Source organism: Lagopus leucura, unplaced genomic scaffold (assembly GCF_019238085.1).
Source record: "Lagopus leucura isolate 7727_CA_CO unplaced genomic scaffold, USGS_WTPT01 Super-Scaffold_100018, whole genome shotgun sequence".
NCBI classification, from domain to species: Eukaryota; Metazoa; Chordata; class Aves; order Galliformes; family Phasianidae; genus Lagopus; species Lagopus leucura.
In genome coordinates this window covers 8,166,905-8,188,577 of record NW_024962272.1, presented here as the reverse complement: position 1 = coordinate 8,188,577, position 21,673 = coordinate 8,166,905, and the positions used below count along the sequence as shown (strand labels likewise).

Genomic DNA, 21,673 nt, shown 5'->3' with positions numbered 1-21,673 from the left:
CAAGAAAGAATCCAGGGTATTGTTTTACTCTGTACAGTAACATGCAAAGTATTACCACACAGAATTTGACTGGCATTTTAAAACTAGGACTGATGAAGAGAGCTTAAGTTCCCTTCACAAAACATATTATTGTAATTACAATTGCTATCAAGTCAACAGCACCTGCACAATATTTTTTTTAAGACAATGCAAAAAATGTTATCATAATATCATCAGTGGAATGTGAAAATAAGTGCTCCTTTGTTCTCTCTGGACATATGCCTTCTGTTGCTGACAGTAACTAGATCTCCATTAGACAAAGATCATTACATTGCTATTGAAAGTCTGCAAAGATGACAACAGGCACTTCTAAAGATGTACTCTGCATGCCACAATAGGGCATGGTTTTTTATTTGCAGCTAATGCTTTCACTGATCTTCACTAGCCAAAAAGAGATTCCCAGGGAAGCACTTAAAGATACAAGACTGGCCTCACTGGAGATTCCCCAGAGTACGTACAACAAGCAGTCAGATGGAGATTTATCATGCACACTGAAATGTGCATTACTGGTGAAAGTGTGTCAGGATGCAATTAACATAATATTGAAATTAACTATGAACTATGTAATACAGGATTAAATACAGCCCAGTATAGATGTTGAACTTCAATTAATTTTTAAATCTTTAATTAATTTTCTTCAATTAATTTTATCATAAGGGTAAAAAATGTGATAGTCTGAATCAAGTATTTCAGGAAAAATTAAATGTGAAACTAATCGATTCTTGAAGAAAGTACCAAGCATGCTGTTGGAAGGGAGTGTATGTGAATAGTGAGGCCTGTGTGCTTAAATCTTTTTTTCATAAAAGTTCACAGACACACAAATAATAACAAGTTTTCACAGAATTATGAAAAAAAAAAAAAAAAAGAAAGAAAAAAGAACAAAACATGAAATCAAATGAGAGTGGCTGTTTCCACAAAATGAGTCTAGAAAAAAACAACCAATGATAATAGAGAATCATGTGGCTAAAAGAGTAGAGAGTGCTACAGGCATCCAAAGAAGCATCCAAAGTCCATTTTAAAAAATGATTTCTGCAAAAAATTATTTTATCTCCAAACTTCAGAACATTCCTGTCTCCACAGATCCATGCTCACCTACAGATACAAAACATACTCAATTTGTTTCTGAGCTTACACTGAAAACAAAACAAAACATAACAAAAGAGCCTCCTATTCCTTTTATGATAAGCAGACAACTATTGTCAGTTCTCCTGAGACTCAGTGGTATGCACATTGCTATGATTCACACAGAAAGCACTTAAATGTTCCTTGTGCTGCACTCAGCTACAAAGATTTTGGTGAAATGTTCAGATATCACTCTCTTTCTGCTGTATGTACAGAATGAGAGCTCTCTACCAGGTTGTGGGGTGTGATGCCTGAAGCATTGCACAGAATTTATTTTTAAAAGGCAGAATTCAGACAAAACTCTGTATTGCACTGTACATCATGAACTGTGACAAGAAAAGCTGAAGCTCAGAGTAGAACTAGAAGTTCAAGAGAACAGAACTCATTAAGGAAAGGGGCAAAGATTCTTTGCTATCCCTCAGGTCTGTCTTGAATAGCATGTATGCACGCATTCATATAAGCTGCATAGCTATCCAACCCTGCACTCATATTGCAGCAATCTCTGAAAACCTGCAATTCAGTATAGTATTACCATTCTGTAGGAAAAACAAAGAGCATCAAAAATGCTCTAATTAAAGTAGGAATGTAGAGTCTTAGATGCAGAAACAAAATCATCACTGTGTAGGATCCTTCTAGGTGTACAGCTTGTCTTCTACCTTTTTAAACGTATCCACATGGCATCTTACTTATCAAAAGTTCATCAAAGTGTTGACAGACAGCAAGCTGCCTACATGCTACAGCAATATCTGGAATTACACGAGGTTCCAGAAAAGTGGACCTCATTTCTTCACAGTTGTAGCTCTCATAAAGCTCATTTCAGGTAACTGCGGTTTGAGTCAGATAACTTGAATTTATAAGAAATCGCAGCAAACTATTGCTCAGCTGTCAAATCTTCTAGGATACTGCATCCAACCCTGATTAAATAGGTTTAATATCAGGCATATTTGAATTTATATTCCATAACTTCCTATGCTCAAGGAAAGCCAATTGCTTACGGATTTCTTTTACTTACTAGTCTGAGAGAAAGTTTGTCTTTATTCTAGACTAAGGGCAACAGAAGTCTGATTTGAGTAAGTTATCACATCTCTTCAAGTCTTATTTATGTTTTGAACTATAGCTGGATATGAGACAGCTAGAGAGTGTACTGAATCTCAATTCAAAATAATATACATGTCAGAGACAGAACGTTAATCTCAGAAGAGAGTTTAGGGGAGAGCATAGAGTGCTGGCTGGCAAGGAAATTAAGGGCAGAATATAATCTATAAAACCATAGGAGTCTTTGTTGTGAAGTGGCCAACTAGCATAGTGAGGAAATGTTTTATTCTTATCTTCTCAATCCTTTGCATTTCATTACCAGAGGACATCTGCCAGATTTCATGCTTTTCTATTAACCTTTTTTTTATGCCACAAGGTTGCCTTAATTTCTCATTATGGAAGTGATAATGATTCTTGGAACTACTCCATAAAACACTGCCTGCTATTGTAATATTACTGCTTAACATGGTACTGTGTAAAACCGACTGCTGCTAAGCAATTCTGGAGTATCCATGCCTTGAAAAAACATCAGTGGAGACCTGTATATGAACCTAAAAATGCTATCAGATTCTTTGCCTATTTTTTAAGTCATAAAATAGGTGTATATTTAATTATTAATTGTTAAGCCATTTAAATGGATCATATGCAGATAGTGTCTTGCAAGCAATTATTATTGTATCTTCCTCTCAGCAAAACCAAGCTGGACTTTTTCCAGTGACAGAAAGATAGACAGCTAATAAACTGGGTGACCAAAAAGCAGAAATAGAAGCCATGAGGGACAACAAACTCTTGTGAAATTTCAAACAAAAAGAATGGGCACATCTGTATAAAATTCAATTCTTAGAATTTACATAATTTCCATAATATTATTTCATGTAAATAATGCAGTTCCTCACAATACTTCTGTGAGGAAAAATATCACTAGAAGTAACAGCTCTAAAACATACCAGAAATAATAAAGAACTCAAGGAAAATCAAGAACTCAAGGAAAGTCTACAGAAGAGTGAACTGGTGCACTTATCTAAGATTTGAGGTATTCATATTAGAGAGCTCTTGCTCTCAGTGTAATTCCAAAATGCAAGAAACAGACTTTGGTTGAAGTACAAGGCACTATAAAGCCTGACATAAAGTCTTACTCCATGTCCCAGTAAAGGATGTCCCCATCAGTGAACTGTAGAATACCCCTGGCTAAACATCATAAACTTCGGCCAAAAATCCAGTTCCATTTCTAGCATTTAAAAACATAGTAAAAAGAGACTGAATGTATTTGTTTCATCCTTTTATTCCACACCTCACGTCATCACATAAGTTTTTCATACATCCCCAAGTACACCTTTCAGCAAAAGTTTAGACCCCTGGAAGCTTCATATTTTCATAAAAGTCCAGTCCCACACTTGAAACATCAGGTAGATAAAAGTTGCACAGCCAACTGGAGTTAAGGAAGACCAACAAATTTCTACTGTGATTTGGATAAAAAGTTACTGACGAGAGAGCTGAGGTTCGACAACAATGAACTGATTGCCTGGGAATACAGGGCCCAAGTCTCTCAGTATGTCCAAGGCTGATAATATGCAATTTTTTTTATTTTTTTTTTTAGCATCTGTGTATCTCTTGTGCCATATTTAAAAAAAAAAAAAAGAAAGAAAGAAAGAAAAAAAAAGTATTTGACTAATCTGATAAATGTTCTTGAAAATACTTTTTTTTTCTTTTTTTTTTTTTTAATACTACAACATCTTATCAAAGGCTAAAACAAGATTCAGATTTGATGGAGTAACAGAACTTGGAAATGATGAATTTTAACAAATTACAACAGCACCAATACTGAAAACCTAACAGTTAGCATGTGAAACTTTTCTCTGGAGCAATCTAGAAAGACTGGGAGAAACAGAGGAGTTTTGTAAGTATCAATCAATGTATTCCAAATTCAATTACATATAATTTATATCTGTCATTGTCCGCGTCACAGATACGGAAGCACAGCATGTTATTGTGTACAAAAAAAAAAAACAAACAACCCAAAACAGAACAAAACAAAAAGAAAAAAAAAAAAAAAAAAGAGTACATGTCAAAGCCCAAAAGCATACATCAGATTATTTATTTCTTGTGTAACTAATATCATGAATATCATGCTTCTTCTACTTTATTTTCGGATTTGTACCAGGCATCTGATGTACAGTTAACATCACAGTCTTATTTCCAGACTTATGGCTTCTTTGAACCTGATCGATAGTTCAGAATTGCTCTCTGCTCAGTTCTACAGCAAATAAACACACTGTAGAGACAGCCAAGTACCTTATTTGCATCTTTCCAAAATGGCTTAACCTTAGGTCTTTTTAATGACTTTCTATTTCCTGCAATTAGATTCTGACAACTAGATGAAACAATGTTTCTCTCTCCAATCTCTATCCCCAACAAGATAACTTCCATGTTTTATAACTAAAAGCATTTTTGTATTATCTAGATTCAGAATGTTATTATGAGGAATTCTCATGAGCTAAACAAATTACAAAAAGCAAACATAAAGAATCTGCTTGGAACTTGATAGGTTGCATATATTCATATTCCTCTTGTCTTCTTCATTACATTTCATTAAATAACAGAATCAACAGAGTTGCCACTAGAAGATGCAAAATTATTTAGAGATTCAAACATCTTTGCCAAAGCTCAAAGACTTCCATTTATATTTTAATTCTTGGAGGCAAATGAGATAATAAATATACGCCACATATTGGTAAGTGCTAAGTTTAAAATCTGAGAATGGATTCAGAAACACAGGAGAGAGAATCCTATTCTGAACTCCACTAATAGCAAGCCAGCTTTACATCTTGTATGAAGTGTCCTATATAAGCAGAAGCCAAAACCTATTGTTGAAATTTTTTCTGACCTTTAGTGTTTCAGAATTCATTTACCTCTTAGCTTTCCAGCAACTCTGTTTAAGAAGGAAAGATAATTTCATAGTCATAGCAATGAAAAGCAAACCTTCATAGAATACTACCTTTCAAGGTATCCCAGATTTTTTTAAAACTAAAATATGAATTGAAACACAGACCTTACAAATAAGAATTGCAATTCTAGAATTACTAGAACACTTAATACTGAGACCATGCCTGAATTTTTATGCTTTTCACATATAGAGTTATGCATTTTCTTCCTATGGATTAAAATAAAAGTTACTGTCTGAAAAAATATCCTGTCGGCAGTAGCTCTGAATTTATTAAGTAAAACAGTAATTCATATTCAGTCACACAAGCAAATATACTGTTTATTTTTCTGCATCTAAACTACCAATGATATAGATCAGAATGGCAGATATAAATATACATATAGATATATATATAGATATAAAGTAGACAGAATATTTGTAGTACCAAGTGAGTAAGACACCAGTAGTCTGGTAAAGCTGGCTACAACTAGTTTTAGCCCAGTCAACGTCTGAAAATTACAGATGGGAACTGTAGGAAACAAATCATTTTATTTTGATTTACATCCATGAATTGCTTGTTGATTTTCCACTGGTAAGGAAAAATGATGAATGTCTTCTATATGTTCTGCTAAAACAACAGAATGAGGTAGCATAGATTAAATGGGAATGGAAGGCTGGCAGTAGATAGTCCATCTGACTACGGTCTGCTTTTCCATTTTCTTTTTGAGCTGTACTTAAGTACTTCAGAGTGTTAGAATTGTTTCTCGCAGAAGGCAGGGGAAGTAGATAATTCAAAGAACTCCTCAGAAAATCACCCCCTTCATGAGAGCACAGATAAAGTTTTCCAAGCCACCATCTCTGCGGATTCACTTCCGTTTCCCTCCTTGGATTGACTCTGGGCAAGTTTTCATTATTTTCACTGAAGACTTTACTTCAAGTACTGGGATAAGAATATTAAATGTACAGTGCCTCGTACATGTGAAATGACAGTAAATGATACTGATCTGAACTCTTTAGGTTCTGAAATGTGATTTACTTAACTTATTAATTGCATTGTTATCACGAGTCTATATAAAACATGAATTTATATGAAAAATACAGCCTATGTTCAAGCAAGAAGAAAAATTTTACTTAGGCTGATAAATATTTTGCCTATATTACACTAAATTCTGTTTTTCTTCCTTGTTAAAATGAGCTCAGTTAGCAAGTACTGCTTAGAAAATGTCAGTATCAGTATTTGTGAAAAAAAAAAAGGGAAAAAAAAATGAAGATGCTCATATAGGAGGAAAAATAATATTATCACCACTAACTGTACTATGGGTTATATTCTGATAAAATTCTAAGTCCTTTCTGAATTTTTCTACAGAAGCATATCTTATTTTACTACTGTTTCATATTATGAGTGTAGATTAAAAAGAAGAAAAAAAAAAAGCACTTTTACATAGCGTCAGCCCTGGTATTTAGCAAGACCTAGCAAGAATGAATTCATTCATGTTCTGCCATTCTGAAGGTCATGCCAACCTTATATTTAAAAAAGATCAATATTCTTGATCCTTTCTTTAAATGAATGTTGTTGTCCATGAAAATTAAAACACTTCCCACATTAACAAGATGCTTTGCAATTTGTCAGAAAAAAATCACACCATTGTAATCGAACAAAAATGTTTCTTGTATCCAGATCATTCCAGTATCAGTACAGAATTATTGTTAATGTTTTATCTTACTATAAAGTATGTGCTTGATTTTAACACTAAATGTTGGAAGGAATGAACAAAAGGGCCATTACACTTACGTATCTTACAGAAGCCACACAATACCCTAATTTCCTCAATCTTTCCATCCAACTGCATATAGATGTATAACAAGTAACTGGACTGTGGTTGAATCTTCATTTACTAACTAGTGGAGAGCGACTCTGACTTCCCACAGCTAACCAACTTGCAAAACTGTCTTCAAAGGGGAAGTAAAGCACACATTTGAACAAAAGATGAAGAATTATGATAAAAGCAAATTTGCATCAAAAGAAACAAGAAGAAAACAAAATTTTCACATTGTTGAGCTACATGCAGAAAAAGAGTATACACTTAATATATATAATTATAGTTGTAATTACCATTTCCTTCATTGGTGGCTGGCTTTTCATTTTTAGGCATTGTGACTGTATTTCACAGGGCTGCTCCAGATGCCACCAGTATAGGAGATTGTCTGAAGGTTGAGCGGTCTGTTATAAAGTGTTATCCACATCAACTTTGTCCCGTCTGTCACTGCACAGTTGGTGCTGAAGTTTCACCGACTGAAATATAAGAAGATACTAATTTCCTAAGTAATTAATCTTTCATGAATGTTTAGTTTACTACTTAGGTTTTGCATGCTAGGGTCAAAAGAATGGAAGAAATTGTTCATCTTCTTATTACAGGAAAAAAAAAAATTAAAAATCCTGCAATGTACTCATCTATGACTAACAGCAAATGTTAAACTGCACTGGTAGACACAGATGTTGCGTGGTGTTCACATGGAGAAACTCTGACACTGTATGCAGGTCTACACTTTAACAGTGTTGCATATGGAAGACTGCATACGAATGGTTATTTCTTATGAAAAACAACCTTTGTCGTAGATACATATTTAGATTGCATAACTTTACAAAAAAAAAAAAAAAAAGCATCCTAAAACACATTTAAAATACAGCAAATGGAACTTGACACTGATATATCTGTTGGTTTATGTTTGCATCACTGGATGTAGAAATTCCCGTAAGATTTTTTGCTTCTCTCAGTATGCATATACCATACCAAGTATGCAGTAACAGACTTACCCTGAGTCACCATGGACTTACAACACTAGGCAGCTTTTATGATTAGACAAAGCAAACATTTTATTAATGAGACACAAGTCAGGCTTGGAAATAAAAATTAGAAATAATGTATTACAAGTATCATCTTTGGAAGAAAGGACAGGCAACTTCGAGATAGTACAAAGATGTTGCAAAGAGGAAATTAGAAGGCAAAAACCCAGCTAGAACATAATCTGGCTACTGTTGTGAAAAATAACAAAAAATGTTTTCACAAATATGAAAGCTGCTCTGAAAGTAATGCCTACTATTCTATTATGTTGATCAACAATGTCAGAGGTAAATATTGGTGTATGGCAGTAGAGGCTGAACCTTCCGACCAATATTTTCTTACATTTTGTTGCCGTGTAGTTTCCACAGAAATAAATGGGAGGAATTACTTTTGGAGCAACCTACACACATAAACAACAAAAGAAGGCCAAGAAGAATCTCCATTCTTTATTGCATGTGGCAGAGAACATTACCACAAAGGATGAGGAAAAGGCTGAGGTACTCAATGCCTTTTTTTGCTTCTGCCTTTAATAGTCAGATCAGTTACCCTCAGAGTACTCAGATCCCTGACATGGAAGACAGAGATGGGGAACAGAATAAACCTCCATAATTCAGGAGGAAACAGTGACCTGCTATTCCACCTATCACAAGCATCTGGGACTCAATTAAATCTACTCACGAGTACATATGGAGCAAGCAGAAGTGCTCGCCAAGTCACTTTCCATCATTTATCAGCAGTCCTCGTCAACTGAGAAGGTCCCAGAGGACTGGAGACTCGCTAGTGTGACGCCTGTGTACAAGAAGGATGATGCAGGAAATGACAGGCCCATCAGCCTGACCTCAGTATTAGGGAATGTTATGGAGTAGATCATTTTGAGTGCAATCACATAGCATTGTGGGACAATTAGGGCATCAGGTCTAGCCAGCATGGACTCATGAAAGGTAGGTCCTGCTTGACAAACCTCCTCTCCTTCTTTGACCATGAGACCTGCCTGGCAGATAAGGGAAAGGCTGTGGACATTCTCTGCCTCAACTTCAGCAAAGACTCTGGCACTGTCTCCCACAGTACTCTCCTGGAGAAACTGGCAGCTCATGGCTTAGATCGTGGAACAGATCCTCCTGCATAACATGCTTAATCACATGAGGATAGGGCATGTGATCCGAAACCGCCAGCATGGCTTCACCAGGGGAAGGTCATGCTTGACCAATCTGGTGCTCTTCTATGATGGAGTGACGGCATCAGTGGACAAGGGAAAGGCGACCGATGTCATTTACCTGGACTTGAGCAAGGCCTTTGACATGGTCCCCCACCACATCCTTATCTCCAAATTGGATAAGAAACTGGTTGAAAGGCCGCAGACAGAGGGTGGTCATCAATGGCTCTATGTCCAGGTAGAGGCTGGTAATGAGCAGCGTCCCCCAGGGGTCTGTCCTGGGACCAGTGCTCTTCAACATCTTTATCAATGACATCGATGATGGAATCGAGTGCACCCTCAGCAAGTTTGCTGAGGACACCAAGCTGAGTGGTGCAGTCGACACGGTGGAAAGAAGGGATGGCATTCAGAGGGACCTCAACAGGCTTGAAAGGTGGGCCCGGCTGAACCTGATGAGATTCAACACAGCAAAGTGCAGAGTTTTGCATTTGGGCCAGAGGAATCCCAGGCAGCCATACAGACTGGAAGGAGCGGTGCTTGAGAGCAGCTCTGCAGAGAAGGACCTGGGGGTCTTGATGGATGAAAAGCTTAACATGAGCCAGCAGTGTGCTCTTGCAACTCTGAGGTTCTGGAACAGGTGCCCAGAAAGGCTGTGGATGCCCCGTCGCTGGAGGTGTTCAAGGCCAGATTGGATGAGGCCCTGGGCAGCCTGGTCTAGCATTAAATGTGGAGGTTAGTGGCCCTGCATGTGGCAGGGGTGTTGGAGATTCATGATCCTTGAGGGCCCTTCCAACTGGCCATTCTGTGATTCTGTGATTCTGTAGACAGGTGTTGAATTTTCTGGGTAAAAAAATGGCTGAGGAGCTGGGCCCAGAGAGTGGTGATAAATGGATTTAAATCCAGATGGGGAATAATCAAAGAATCAAAGAATCACAGAATCATAGTCATATGTTCTGTAGGGGTCAGTACTGGGGCTTTATTGATCTGGATGAGAGTATTGAGTGCATCCTCAGTAAGAATGTAAGTGACGCCAAGCTGGGAGGAAGTGTCAATCTGCTTGGGAGAAGGAAGGCCCTATAGAGCAATCTGGACAGGCTAGATAGATGGGCTGAGACCAATGGGATGAAGGTCAATAAGACTAAGCCCCAGATCCTGCACTTTGGCCACAGGAACCCCAGGAAATGCTACAGGCTTAGGGCAGAGTGGTTGGAAAGCTGCACAGAAGGAAGGATCTCAGGACGCGGGTCAGCAGCCAGCTGAATATGAGCCAGCAGTGTGACTAGGTAGCCAAGAAGGCCAAGCATCCTGGCTTGCATCAAAAACAGCAGAGTCAGGGAAGTGATTGTCCCCCTGTACTAGCATTTGAGACTACACCTCAAGTACTGTGTTCAGTACAAGAAAGACAGTGTGGCCCTGGAGCATGTTCAGAGGAAAGCAATGAAGCTGGTGAGCAGTCTGGAGCACAGGTCTTACAAGGAGCAGCTGAGAGAATTGAGATTGCCTAGTCTTGAGAAGAGGAGGCTCAGGGGAGACATTATCACATTCTTTAACTCCCTGACAGGAGGTTATGGTGAGGTGGCTGTCAGTTTCTTCTCCCACATAACTAGCAATAAGAGGTAATGGTTTCAAGTTGTGCTAGGAAGATTCATGTTGGATATTAGGAACAAATTCATCTCTGAAAGTGGTAAGGCATTGGATATTCAGGGAGGTGGTTGAGTCACCATACCTGGAGGTGTTCAAGAAAGGTGCAGATGTTGCCATTAGGGACATGGTTTAGCAGGCATGATCAGTTTTCATCCTCTTTGCAGCACATCAGTTGTGCAGAAAAATAAATAAATAAATACCCTACATTTAATTTATCTCTACGTGACGGCAATCAGAACAACACAGAGTTACTGAATTCCATAACAAATGATAGAAAAAAAATAAAAAATGGAGACAGGTCAAAGGAACCTGGGCTCATTCCTTAATGACTTCATTGAACAACATTTTTTTTCTTTTAGCAAATATGTCACACTTTTATTTGTTCAAATCTGTACCTCCTCATCAGAGACAATTTCTACACAATAAAAATTCAGAAGTATGCACAGTACACAAAGGCTGAAGATCAAAACAAATAATTACCCCTTTACCATAACCAAAACTGATAAAACACCCTGCAATGAAGGAAGAGTAAACTATTTGTTCACATATTCTTCCTAATGTCATTAAATGATAACTAGTTTGATAGCCAAAGGAGATAAAGTTGACATCAAATAATGACAACATAACTGTGGTTGGTACAAATATTTGAGTTTCGGTAAATTTCTCAGGCTCAATTTTGCTTGTAGTCAGCATTTAAGTTATAGTGACATAACCTACTAACAGTAAAATAACTGTCATGGTGTCCTTCTAGTAAGATGAAACATTCTGCTTGTTGACTTTCTGCGATTCAAGATGTATTTTCCATTGGTTTCCATATACATTGTTAAACCTAAGGCAATAATTTTCTAGACCTTTTCTACCGAGATTGCTTTTCAGGATGGAATTTTAAAATGCTGTTTTGCTTTGGGTGCACAAAATGCATATTCTGATCTGTTGAATCAGATGGTAAAATCAGGCAGTTCTAGATGTGGATATGAAAGCAGAAGTCACTGCACTGCTACTGAAAAGGGCTTTTTTTACTATGTAAGGTAATACCTGCATTGATCCTTCCCTAACCTACTGCATCCGAATGAGTCAGACAAGCCTGAACAGCATTAATGGTAAGTCTGCACCTAACATCCTCATTATCCCACATCGTTTCACAGCTCAGTGGATGGTTACACAGATCATGTCTGGGAGCAAAAGGAGGCTACAATGGGAGGGCCAGGGCAGGATGCTGGTGACCCCAGGAGGGTCAAAACATACTCAAGGGACACAACCCTGCCGTATGTCAAAAGCAGGGTAGTGGTGGAAGCACCAGGAGTCCCTGTTGAGGCTGAGCAGACACCGTATCAGATGACAAATCCCATTAATTACAAATCCCATTAATTAATTTCATGGAAGAAACATAAAAGGTGGCTTGCATCAATATTGACTCCCAAATTAGCTTTTCAGCTCCTGAACACTGATCAGGCACTATTGTGTAACAGAAACACTGGTAACCTTGCTCTGAAGCCACACTGGTATTCATAGAAAAAGCAAAATACACAGCTACTTCATAAATTGACATGCAAACAAAATTTGTGTGGGTAGAGGTCTCTGAACATCAAATGAAAAGGCAAATCTAACACCCAAGCCAGATGTCTATATGAAATTTAAATCAAGTTTAGCATGTATTGTTTCTGGAACCAATTGAGGCTTCTCTAACATTTCTGAAACAATGTATTACAAATATCTTTGAAAATCTGGAAGCTGAACCAAAAGAAAAGCAGCTATATTTTTAATTGTATTTAGGTACTCTATCTCTACTTGTAGACACAAAAATTGGGTTCAAGGGAAAAGCATTAGAATCATAGAATCACTCAGGTTGGAAAAGACCTTAAAGATCATTGAGTCCAACCATGACCTAACCATATTATCCTAACGACTCTTTGTTAAATCATGTCCCTGAGCACCACATCCAAATGGATTTTAAACACATCCAAGGATGGTGACTCAACCACCTTCCTGGGGAGCCTATTCCAGTGCTTAAGCAGCTTTTCTGTAAAGAAGTTTTTCCTGATATCCAACCTAAACTTACTCTGGCGCAACTTGAGGCCATTTCCCCTCATCCTGTCACCTGTCACCAGTGAGAAGAGACCAACCCCGCTCACACTGTAAGCTCCTTTCAGATACTGGAAGAGAGCACTAAGTCTCCCCTCAGCCCCCTTTTCCCTAGACTGAACCGTCCCAGTTCCTTCAGTCTCTCCTCGTAGGGCATATTCTGCAAGCCCCAGAAGTCTTATGAAAAAAAGAAACAACACATTTTTAAGATTTTCTAAGTGGATCACAAGAAATCAGGGTGGAATGCATGGTTTAAAGGAATTCATCCAAACTGCTATTGATCACTAAATCTGTGTCACTACTATCAGTTAATTAGAATCGAAAACAGCTTTAAAATCAGGAGGAAAAAAATGCTAAATGAATTTGTTTTTACAAAGAAAAATATTTATTAAAGTTTCCACGTATCTATGTTCTGTTTTTTAGTATTTTGTATGAAAATGTGTACATAAGTTTCCTCCAGTGATAATGCTTCTTTTTACTTCAAATTCTACTCTTGTTCTTATCCTAACCAAAATACATGTCTGGCTGCACAGTCATGAATACAGCTGCTTTCTTCAATAATAACATCTGATATGACACACTGCTACTCTGCTCATAGCACCTGCTACACTGATGAAAAGGCACATTGCTCAGATAATTGTTTTTGCTGCTTAGCTTTGGCTTCAATAAGAGGAGGATGGAATAATTCACTGTAGATTTACACCTTGGTGCAACTATTTACTGCTTATTTGTTATGAGATTTGGAACCACTGCTTCTTACCTAATTGTTACATGTCTTGAAGTACTTATTATTAGTATCCTAAGCACAGCTGGAGCAGTCTAAAAAGGGAGAACAGAATTTCCAGCCTGCACAGATTGCTTTAGACAGGATGCATTCAGGGGCATTAAAATCCTCAGACTTCATGACTCTGCAATCCTCAATGCCATGTTCAAATGACAGATCAAGACCTGCTAAATAATACACCCACTCAAACTACAACGAGCATCCTACAACAGACAAAATTTACTCAGAGATACTGTCAGAAACTCCAGAAAGTGAAGTGCCTTAAAAAGCTGCAGTTTTAGCTCCTACCAGCAGATGGCAATACATTTGATTTAGTCATATGTTAACGCAAGAGACCCATTCACCACGAAACCTGCGAAATATTATGGTCTCACTACTTCAGAAAGCTGATTACCCAAGCAGTTTTTGATTACTCAAAAACCATGGAGAGTGGCAGATTCACCAGAAGTTCACATTAGCATGAGGGACCTCTGCTGGCTGGAGAGATGGGTTGACAAGAGCTTCATGAAGGTCAACAAGTAGCCTAGAGTCCTGCTTTTAAAGAGGAACAACCCCAGCCACCAGGACATGCTCAGGGATACCCAATTCAAAGGCAGCATTGCAGAAGGGTACCTGGTGGTCTTGAGAGATATCAAGTTGAGCATGAGTAAGCAATTTGACCTCACCACTATGAAGGCCAATCGTATGCTAAGCTGCATGAGGCAAACTATTGCAGGCAGATCAGGAGAGGTGATTCTTCCACCCTAATCATATTAGTCAGGCCATACCCGGAGTTCTGTGTTCAATTCTGAGGTCTCCAGTAGAAGACAGATATTGCAATACCAGAGAGAGTGTGACTCAGGGCCACTAAGATGATGAAGAACTAAAGCATTTCTTCATGGGAATAGGCTGAAAAGTCTGGGACTCCTTAGCCTGGAAAAGAGAAGTCTCAGAGAAGATTTCACCAAATGTCCATAAATACCTGAAGGAAGAATTAGGCTGGAATCAGACTCCTTCCAGCAGTGACCACTGACATGATAAGATGTAATGGACATAAACTGGAACACAGGAGGACAAGTCTAAACATCCACAAGCATTTGTTTAGTGGGCAAGTGACTGAGCATTGGCATAGGTTGCAGAGAGGAAAAAACATTCCACAATTCTGTGAAAAGAGGTAGCATGAAATTAAACCATGTTAGTCTTGTGCCATGTCTTTTCATGACTTGTTCAGATTTCAACTGATCTGTCAATTGGAAGGCAGAGATTAAATGTGATTCTTAGCTGATATGACAGTGATATAAATAACATCCTCACCATTTTCAGTATGTTTGTATGCTTAAAATGAAACAAATATCAGAACAACACCCAGACTGCAGTTAAGTGCAGGAGATAAAGACTCTGAAGATAGTCAAATTCTGGTGCTTCTTGCAAATTGCATTTCTTTGGTAGGTGTTTCTAAGACTAAATGGTCACCAATGAGTAGAAAGTACACTACTTGCAGACGTAAACTAGAAACATAAGCAAGAAAGATGCATACACTGGAGATCAAGTATTCTTCCATCAAAGAAAAAAAGCAGATTTTGAATGACAAAGTCCAGTTTTCCTTTGGAATCAGTCACATTAAATTACTTAACTGAATCATCCTTCAATATCTATGACTATTATTCTAATCATCACCATCATCTTTGAAAATTTCTATTTGAGTATATAGAGGTATTAGCTGTTTTCCAGTAGCTATGTGTACATTGTTTATATGCTTCAGTAGAGACACTTGAACTTCTATCCCAAGATACCTGCAAAAGGCAGCAGAAGAGCAGAGATAAAATGATTATAACAAGCAAGGAAGATGGATGAAGAGAAAGGTTTGGTGTTTGAAGCCTGGTTTGATGGCTTTGTAGAGCAATGAGCTGGGTGTGGGCTTCTATTCTAGGTATAATGGGAGATAAGGGGATCCTCCATGGAGAGTACAGTGAAGAATCTACCCTGCAGTCTTGGGTAAAGGAATCTGCACCGCCAAACTGAAAGTTGTTGTGAAGAAGCTGATGTGAAAGTATATGTGAGAAAATTAATTAATTAATTATGTGGTACAGCTGTAAGTTTGATATATGAGAAGTGTCAATAAGTGGCACTCCAGAGTACATAGCATCAATACATCTTCCTGAAGTTTTCAAGGACAGCTAAAACTTGCAACTGTACATATCTACTGAGAGTTGTGCACTGCTCTTTACGCACAGGAGAAGTCTGAATCTTTAGGGATGTTGCAAATGCAAGTGAAGGAACTGAGCATCTCCATACCAGTACATATCAGGAGCCCAGAGATGTCTAATCTGCACAGGTAGCCCCCAGGACTTACCATTCCTGGAGGTCAGCTTTCTCCCACAGGCACTGGAAGAACCTTGTTGCCTTTATTCTTAACGCCCTGGGGAAGCTGCAAAAGTCAGTCAGTCAACAGGGAAGTCATGCAGGCCATTCAGGTGCTAATACAGGAAAGTGGTTTACAAAAACAATCAGCAGATGATAGCTGTTGTCTGAATACACAGACCCTTACTGGTCTTCTGACAGGATTCAACTTTTCTAAGATTTCTTCATTAAAGAGTTATTTTACCAATTCTGTGGATTTAAAACTACAGCTGACCATGTTTTTGATTTTGTTTCCCATGGGTTGAGATGTATCAAAATGGTTCAAGGGGCAGTGATGCAATAAGGATGCAACTTGCAGTGCCTGGCCATTGTACAAACCTGGAGGTGGGGAGACAGCACTGGAAAAGTCAGAAGATGCAGTAAAACTTTTCAGTGAACCAGTGAACTTCTTCACTGAAGAAATGAGCACCGAAAAATTCATGAAATCCAAATATTTCCTTAATGTTATGACTCACATAGTAGCTAAATCCTAAACTTGAGGGATGACTTTTTCAATCATGTTTGACCATAGACTATTTTATAAAATTGTTTTGCATCTCAGCCTTTTTTTTGTTTTGATGGGGATTTTTTTGGTGGGATTCTGGGGTTGGTTTTTGGTTTTTTTTTTTGTGTTTGTTTTGTTTTGTTTTGTTTTGTTTTGTTTTGTTTGAAGGGAGAGGGACATTTGTCTTGTAATGATGAGGTTTTTTTAGAACTTAAAATTTTCATGTTCTTCTAATTATGAAGAATAGTTTTCATTGTCTTCAATGTATGTAAATACAGTACATGAATTTAAGAAGCACAGCGGAGGTATGGAGAAGAAGCATTTATCTGGAGCCTTTCAGAAAAGTTCTGCAAATAAGGTATGATTAAACTATTCTTTCTTCTAGCACAGAGTGGAATAAAAGTTGTTTACATTACTCACTATTTGAAACATCGCTTTCAGAGATACAAGGTATTTGATGAAGGGAACTTAACTGCACTTTCACTGGTGTAAACCAGTGCCTTAAAGAATATATTCCACCAAATTAGGCAAATGAGATCAGACTTCTGTCATGGGAAGGAAAGAATGAAGTTCAAGAGCCTCCAAGCCTCTAGTAACATTTTCATGATATTCAGGACTTTCAATTAAGTCTGCCTTGTATTCATATTTACGGACTCAATCCCATCATCTGGATCATCAATAAAGATACTGAAGAGGACAGGCCCGAGCACCAGCCCCTGAGGAGCACCACTCGTGACCAGTCACCAGCTGGATTTAGCTCCATTCACCACCGATCTCTGGGTCTGGCCATCCAGCCAGTTCTTTACCCAGCAAAGCTTGTAGCTGTCCAAGTCACGGGCTGCCAGCTTCTACAGGAGAACACTGTGAGAGACAGCGTCAAAGGCTTTGCTGAAGTCTAGGTAGACTACATCAACAGCCTTTCTCTCATCCACCAGATGGGTCACATCACCATAGAAGAAGATCAGGATGAACAAGCAGGTCCTGCCTTTCATGAATCCATGCTGGCTAGGCCTGATTTCCTGGTTATTTCACAAACCAGGGAATCATCCCTCAAAATGATCTGCTCCATAACCTTCCCTGGCACAGAACTCAAGCTGACAAGCTTCCCAGATCCTCCTTATGACCCTTCTTGTCAATGGGAGTCACACTGGCAAGTTTCCAATCCTCTGGGACCTCTCCAGTTGACCAGGAATGCTGATGGATGATGGAAAGTGGCTGGGTTACCACTCTGCCAGCTCCCTCAGCATCCTCAGGTAAATCCCATCTGGTCCCATGGACTTGTGACAGTTCAGGTGAAGTTGTAGGGCTCTGAGAGTTTCCACCTGAACTTGGGGGGTTAATTCTGCTCCCCATCCAAGACTTCCAAATTAGAGGCTAGAGAACCCTGAGGATAATTGGTCTGACTTTTAATGACAGTCATGAAGAAGGCATTGAGAACCTCAGCCTCTTCCTCAGTGTTCATGGTCCCCTATGCATCCCGTAAAGGATGGAGATTCTCCTTAGTTCTCCTCTTACTGTCAATATATTCACAAAATGCTTTTTATTCTCTTTTATCGCAACAGCCAAGTTGAGTTCAAGATGGGCTTTTGCCTTTCTAATTCTCTCCCTGCACATCCTAACAAATTCCTTGTACTCGACTTGTCCTTCCCTTCTTCCACTGGAGGTAAATTCTCTTCTTCTCCTGAAACCTCAGGAAAAGCTCCGTGTTCATCTACGCCAGTCTTCTTCCTCACTGGTCCATCTTACAGCACAGGTGTACAGCCTGTTCCTGTGCCTTTATGACTTCCTTCTTGAGGAGCATCCAGCCTTCCTGGACCCCTTTACCCCTCAGGACTGAATCCCAAGGGACTCTCCCTACCAGAGTTCTGAACAGTTCTAATCCACCCTCTGGAAGTCCAAGACAGTGGTTTTGCTGCCTCCCCTACTGACTTCATCAAGAATTGAGAATTCTACCATTTCAGGATCACTCTGTCCAAGATAGATCCTGACACCACATCTCCCACCAGTCCTTCTGTGTGTGCGAACAGCAGGTCTAGCGGGGTACCTCCCTTGGTAGGCTCTCTTACCAGCTGAGTCAGGCATACACTCTAGAAACCTTCTAGACTAATTCTGTGCTGCACTGTTTTTCCAACAGGAAAGTTGAAGTTCCCCATGAGAACAAGGACTAGTGATCATGCAGCTTCTGCCAGCTGTTCATTTTAGGCACTTCAAACTCACTTAGTGCTTACTATGTATCAGATTTTCCTGGTAAATCACAAATGATCTTTCCATTGCAGGATTTCAGCACATCTCTGTTTCTGATAGATCACTGTCAGTCTTTTTAGAAGTTATTATGAAACTTTTGAAAGATACAAGTTTCACTTGTCTCTTTTGTAGAACAGTACAGGAAACTGAGCAGAGCTAAAAACCAAGGCTCTGCCTCAACCGTATTCAAACTCTCTATTCAAATTCAGCAATAAAATATAGGACAAAAATCTTGAAATAGTGCTTTTTTTTTGAGCTATACAAAACCCTGACATCAGCAAAGAAACCTTAGCTATCATAAGAGCAGATTAATTTATGGGATCTCCAGTTCTACAAGCCAGGGCAGAAAAACTGTGGTCTTACTTCTACTATACTAATATTCTGATCAGACCAGATAAGGAATGCAAATAAAACCAAATAGCAGTGATGTATTTTCAGTATACAAGCTTTTTTCAATTTGGATATAGACATTGCAAAAAATTTTGCATTGCTCATACTTCTTCCACCCCCACTTTTTGTTAGTAGCCAACAATAACACTGCTACTCTAGAAATTTATTTTGAAGTTTTGCCATACCCATACTCTTAAAATAGTTTATCTACAATCATTCGACATTATCTTAGATAGTCCTCATCAGTACTTATAAAGACATTCTTTAAACTTTAAATGCTAAAAAGCATATAAAAGCATTTTGTATTTTGGAATTTAGACTCAGCATTTCTGAACAATTGTGGCTGGAACATATTAATGAAATGATGAAGGAGGCTTTTTTGTTGTTCTTGGTTTTTTGTTTTGGTTTGGTTTTTGTTTTTTTTTGGTTTTGTTTTTTGTTTTGTTTTGTTTTGTTTTAATTTATTCCAAATTCTATATATGAATTGCTGCTTCTTACCTTTCTTAATTCAGAATTAGCACAGCAAGATTGGGCTATGCCTAGGAAATGGCTGCAATTAATGTGTTTTTTGCCTTCACCTTCAGTCAGAAAAAGAAGTTCAAAGACAAGCTGAAGTGAAAAAAATCACAAAGAAGAAGTTAGATTTATAGGAACGATTCATAGGAATAGACAGAAAAACTGAAGTGACCTCAAGTGTTTCAGTCTTTTGAGAAATCCTGCTAGTTTTTATCTACTGATCTTTTACAGTCCCCTGAATGATCTGATAGTATGCTGGACTTCTTCATGGAGAAGGAGCTTCTATTGCATATGAGACTTGAGACTACTACTATCAGTGTACTGGGTGATTTTAGGTTGTACATCTCAACTTTGTGCTCTTGCTTCCTCACTACTTACACGGAATTACCACTGCCCTGAGACCTATTGATAGAAAACTACATAGAAGCAAGCTGGGTTGTAGCACATGTGCTACAGCAAGCATTTCTCCTTCAAAAAATTAGCAGCCTTGTTATGCTGGTGCAGACTAAGCATGAGAATTTTATAGTCCTTTTGTTTCTTCTATTTCTACTTGTGAATTCTATTGCTACCTCCTATTGGGTTTTAGGAATTCATTGAAGCATCCAATACAGTCATATTGCAGGGGTTACTTACTGTTAGCAGTTTTATGTGTTGTTTTCTTTTTTATGAGCTTCTTTGTGTGCTGAATTAAGCTTTCAGAAATTATAGTCACTTCCTGTGGGCTACAAAGAGACACTGATGAACAGAGCCAGAAAACTGCAGCAGTCTGCCCAGATGACCAACAGAAGCCCTGGATCAGGTGATTATCAAAGCACATGCTTGCTCTTAAGCACGGAAGCAGCCTTATCCATCAAAACACTTAGATGCCTAAATGACTAATCTTACTCCCGCTTAACAAACGGCATAAACATGAGGTGTTTCATTTTCAGCAAAGGTAATGCTAAACCTCTCATGAAGAACAGATCATGTCAAGCCCAACCAAATGCTCCAGAGTCCCCAGTTCAGACATTGGAGATTCATGGGAGCCTTCCCACAGATGATCAGGCACAGTTGTTGCAATTCACTATTTCACTACTCTGGTTTCACATATGTAACTTCCCTGAAAACTGTTTTCACACCTGTAAAAGTAATGCAGCATTGAGCAAATTTCATCTCTTCTGTGAGTTTTTTTTATCTTAACATTGTACTTGGTTAAAATCAATAATAAACCTAACATAAATTTATCTCTTCAGCTTATTCTCTTGTAATAGTTTTTTTCCTTTTGTCTTTTTTCTCTATTTCTTGCCCTGATAATCTAATTAAAAACAAAATAAAACAAATGGATTATATGTTCTCAACAATATATTTTGATAAGATTGAATATTAACAGATTTCGTTATTGAAAGATCTGAAGAAGTTGCTTAATTAATAGGGCCTGTTCAATCATAAATTGCACCTTCAAAGGAACCTTGCAAATTTTAATTGTTATATTTTACGTGTAAGGCCTAGTGCAGTTGCTCAGGTAGAATGATGGGTTTGAACAGACAAATAACCAAGAAAAAAGTATATCAGCTGATTTTCACAGCTAGAATTTTAAACTAAGGTAGACTAGTTCTCTTCTGAAAAGTTACTTTTGAATTAATCTGCTTTTTCTTTTTATTTAATTTGTAAAGTCAAATGTCATTCACATACTTATGTAATACAAAAAAAAAAAAGAAATGGAAAATCACCTACTATGTGCTGTAGGTATATTTCTGATTAAATTTTTACTAGCTATATTATGTTACACAATCATTAATCTCTCTAGCTTTTTTTCTGAATGAAATGGTTCTCCATAAACACAATATTAATCAGTGTATTTTGACTTGGTCAGATTTAGTATTATTATTGGGAATTGTGTTATTTTGTTTTGCGCTTACCATCAAAAGGCAACTCATTCTTATAAAATACCATGTGCGAGGCTCCCAGGGAAATTAAATTGCTATTGTCAGTAAATTCAAATGGGTGCAAGATACACAGTGTAGTATTGCCAGTG

At 38.1% G+C, this 21,673-nt stretch overlaps 1 protein-coding gene across 1 annotated transcript in view; it reads right to left on the bottom strand.

The window, feature by feature from the left end:
* Positions 1-1,944, bottom strand: part of TMC1 (transmembrane channel like 1) — a 46,833-nt gene extending 44,889 nt beyond the window's left edge. The window contains exon 1 of the mRNA XM_042877318.1: positions 1,848-1,944. Coding sequence (XP_042733252.1) covers positions 1,848-1,944 — 97 coding nt within the window. The remainder of the gene's footprint in view (positions 1-1,847) is intronic.
* Between the last annotated feature and the right edge of the window lie 19,729 nt (positions 1,945-21,673).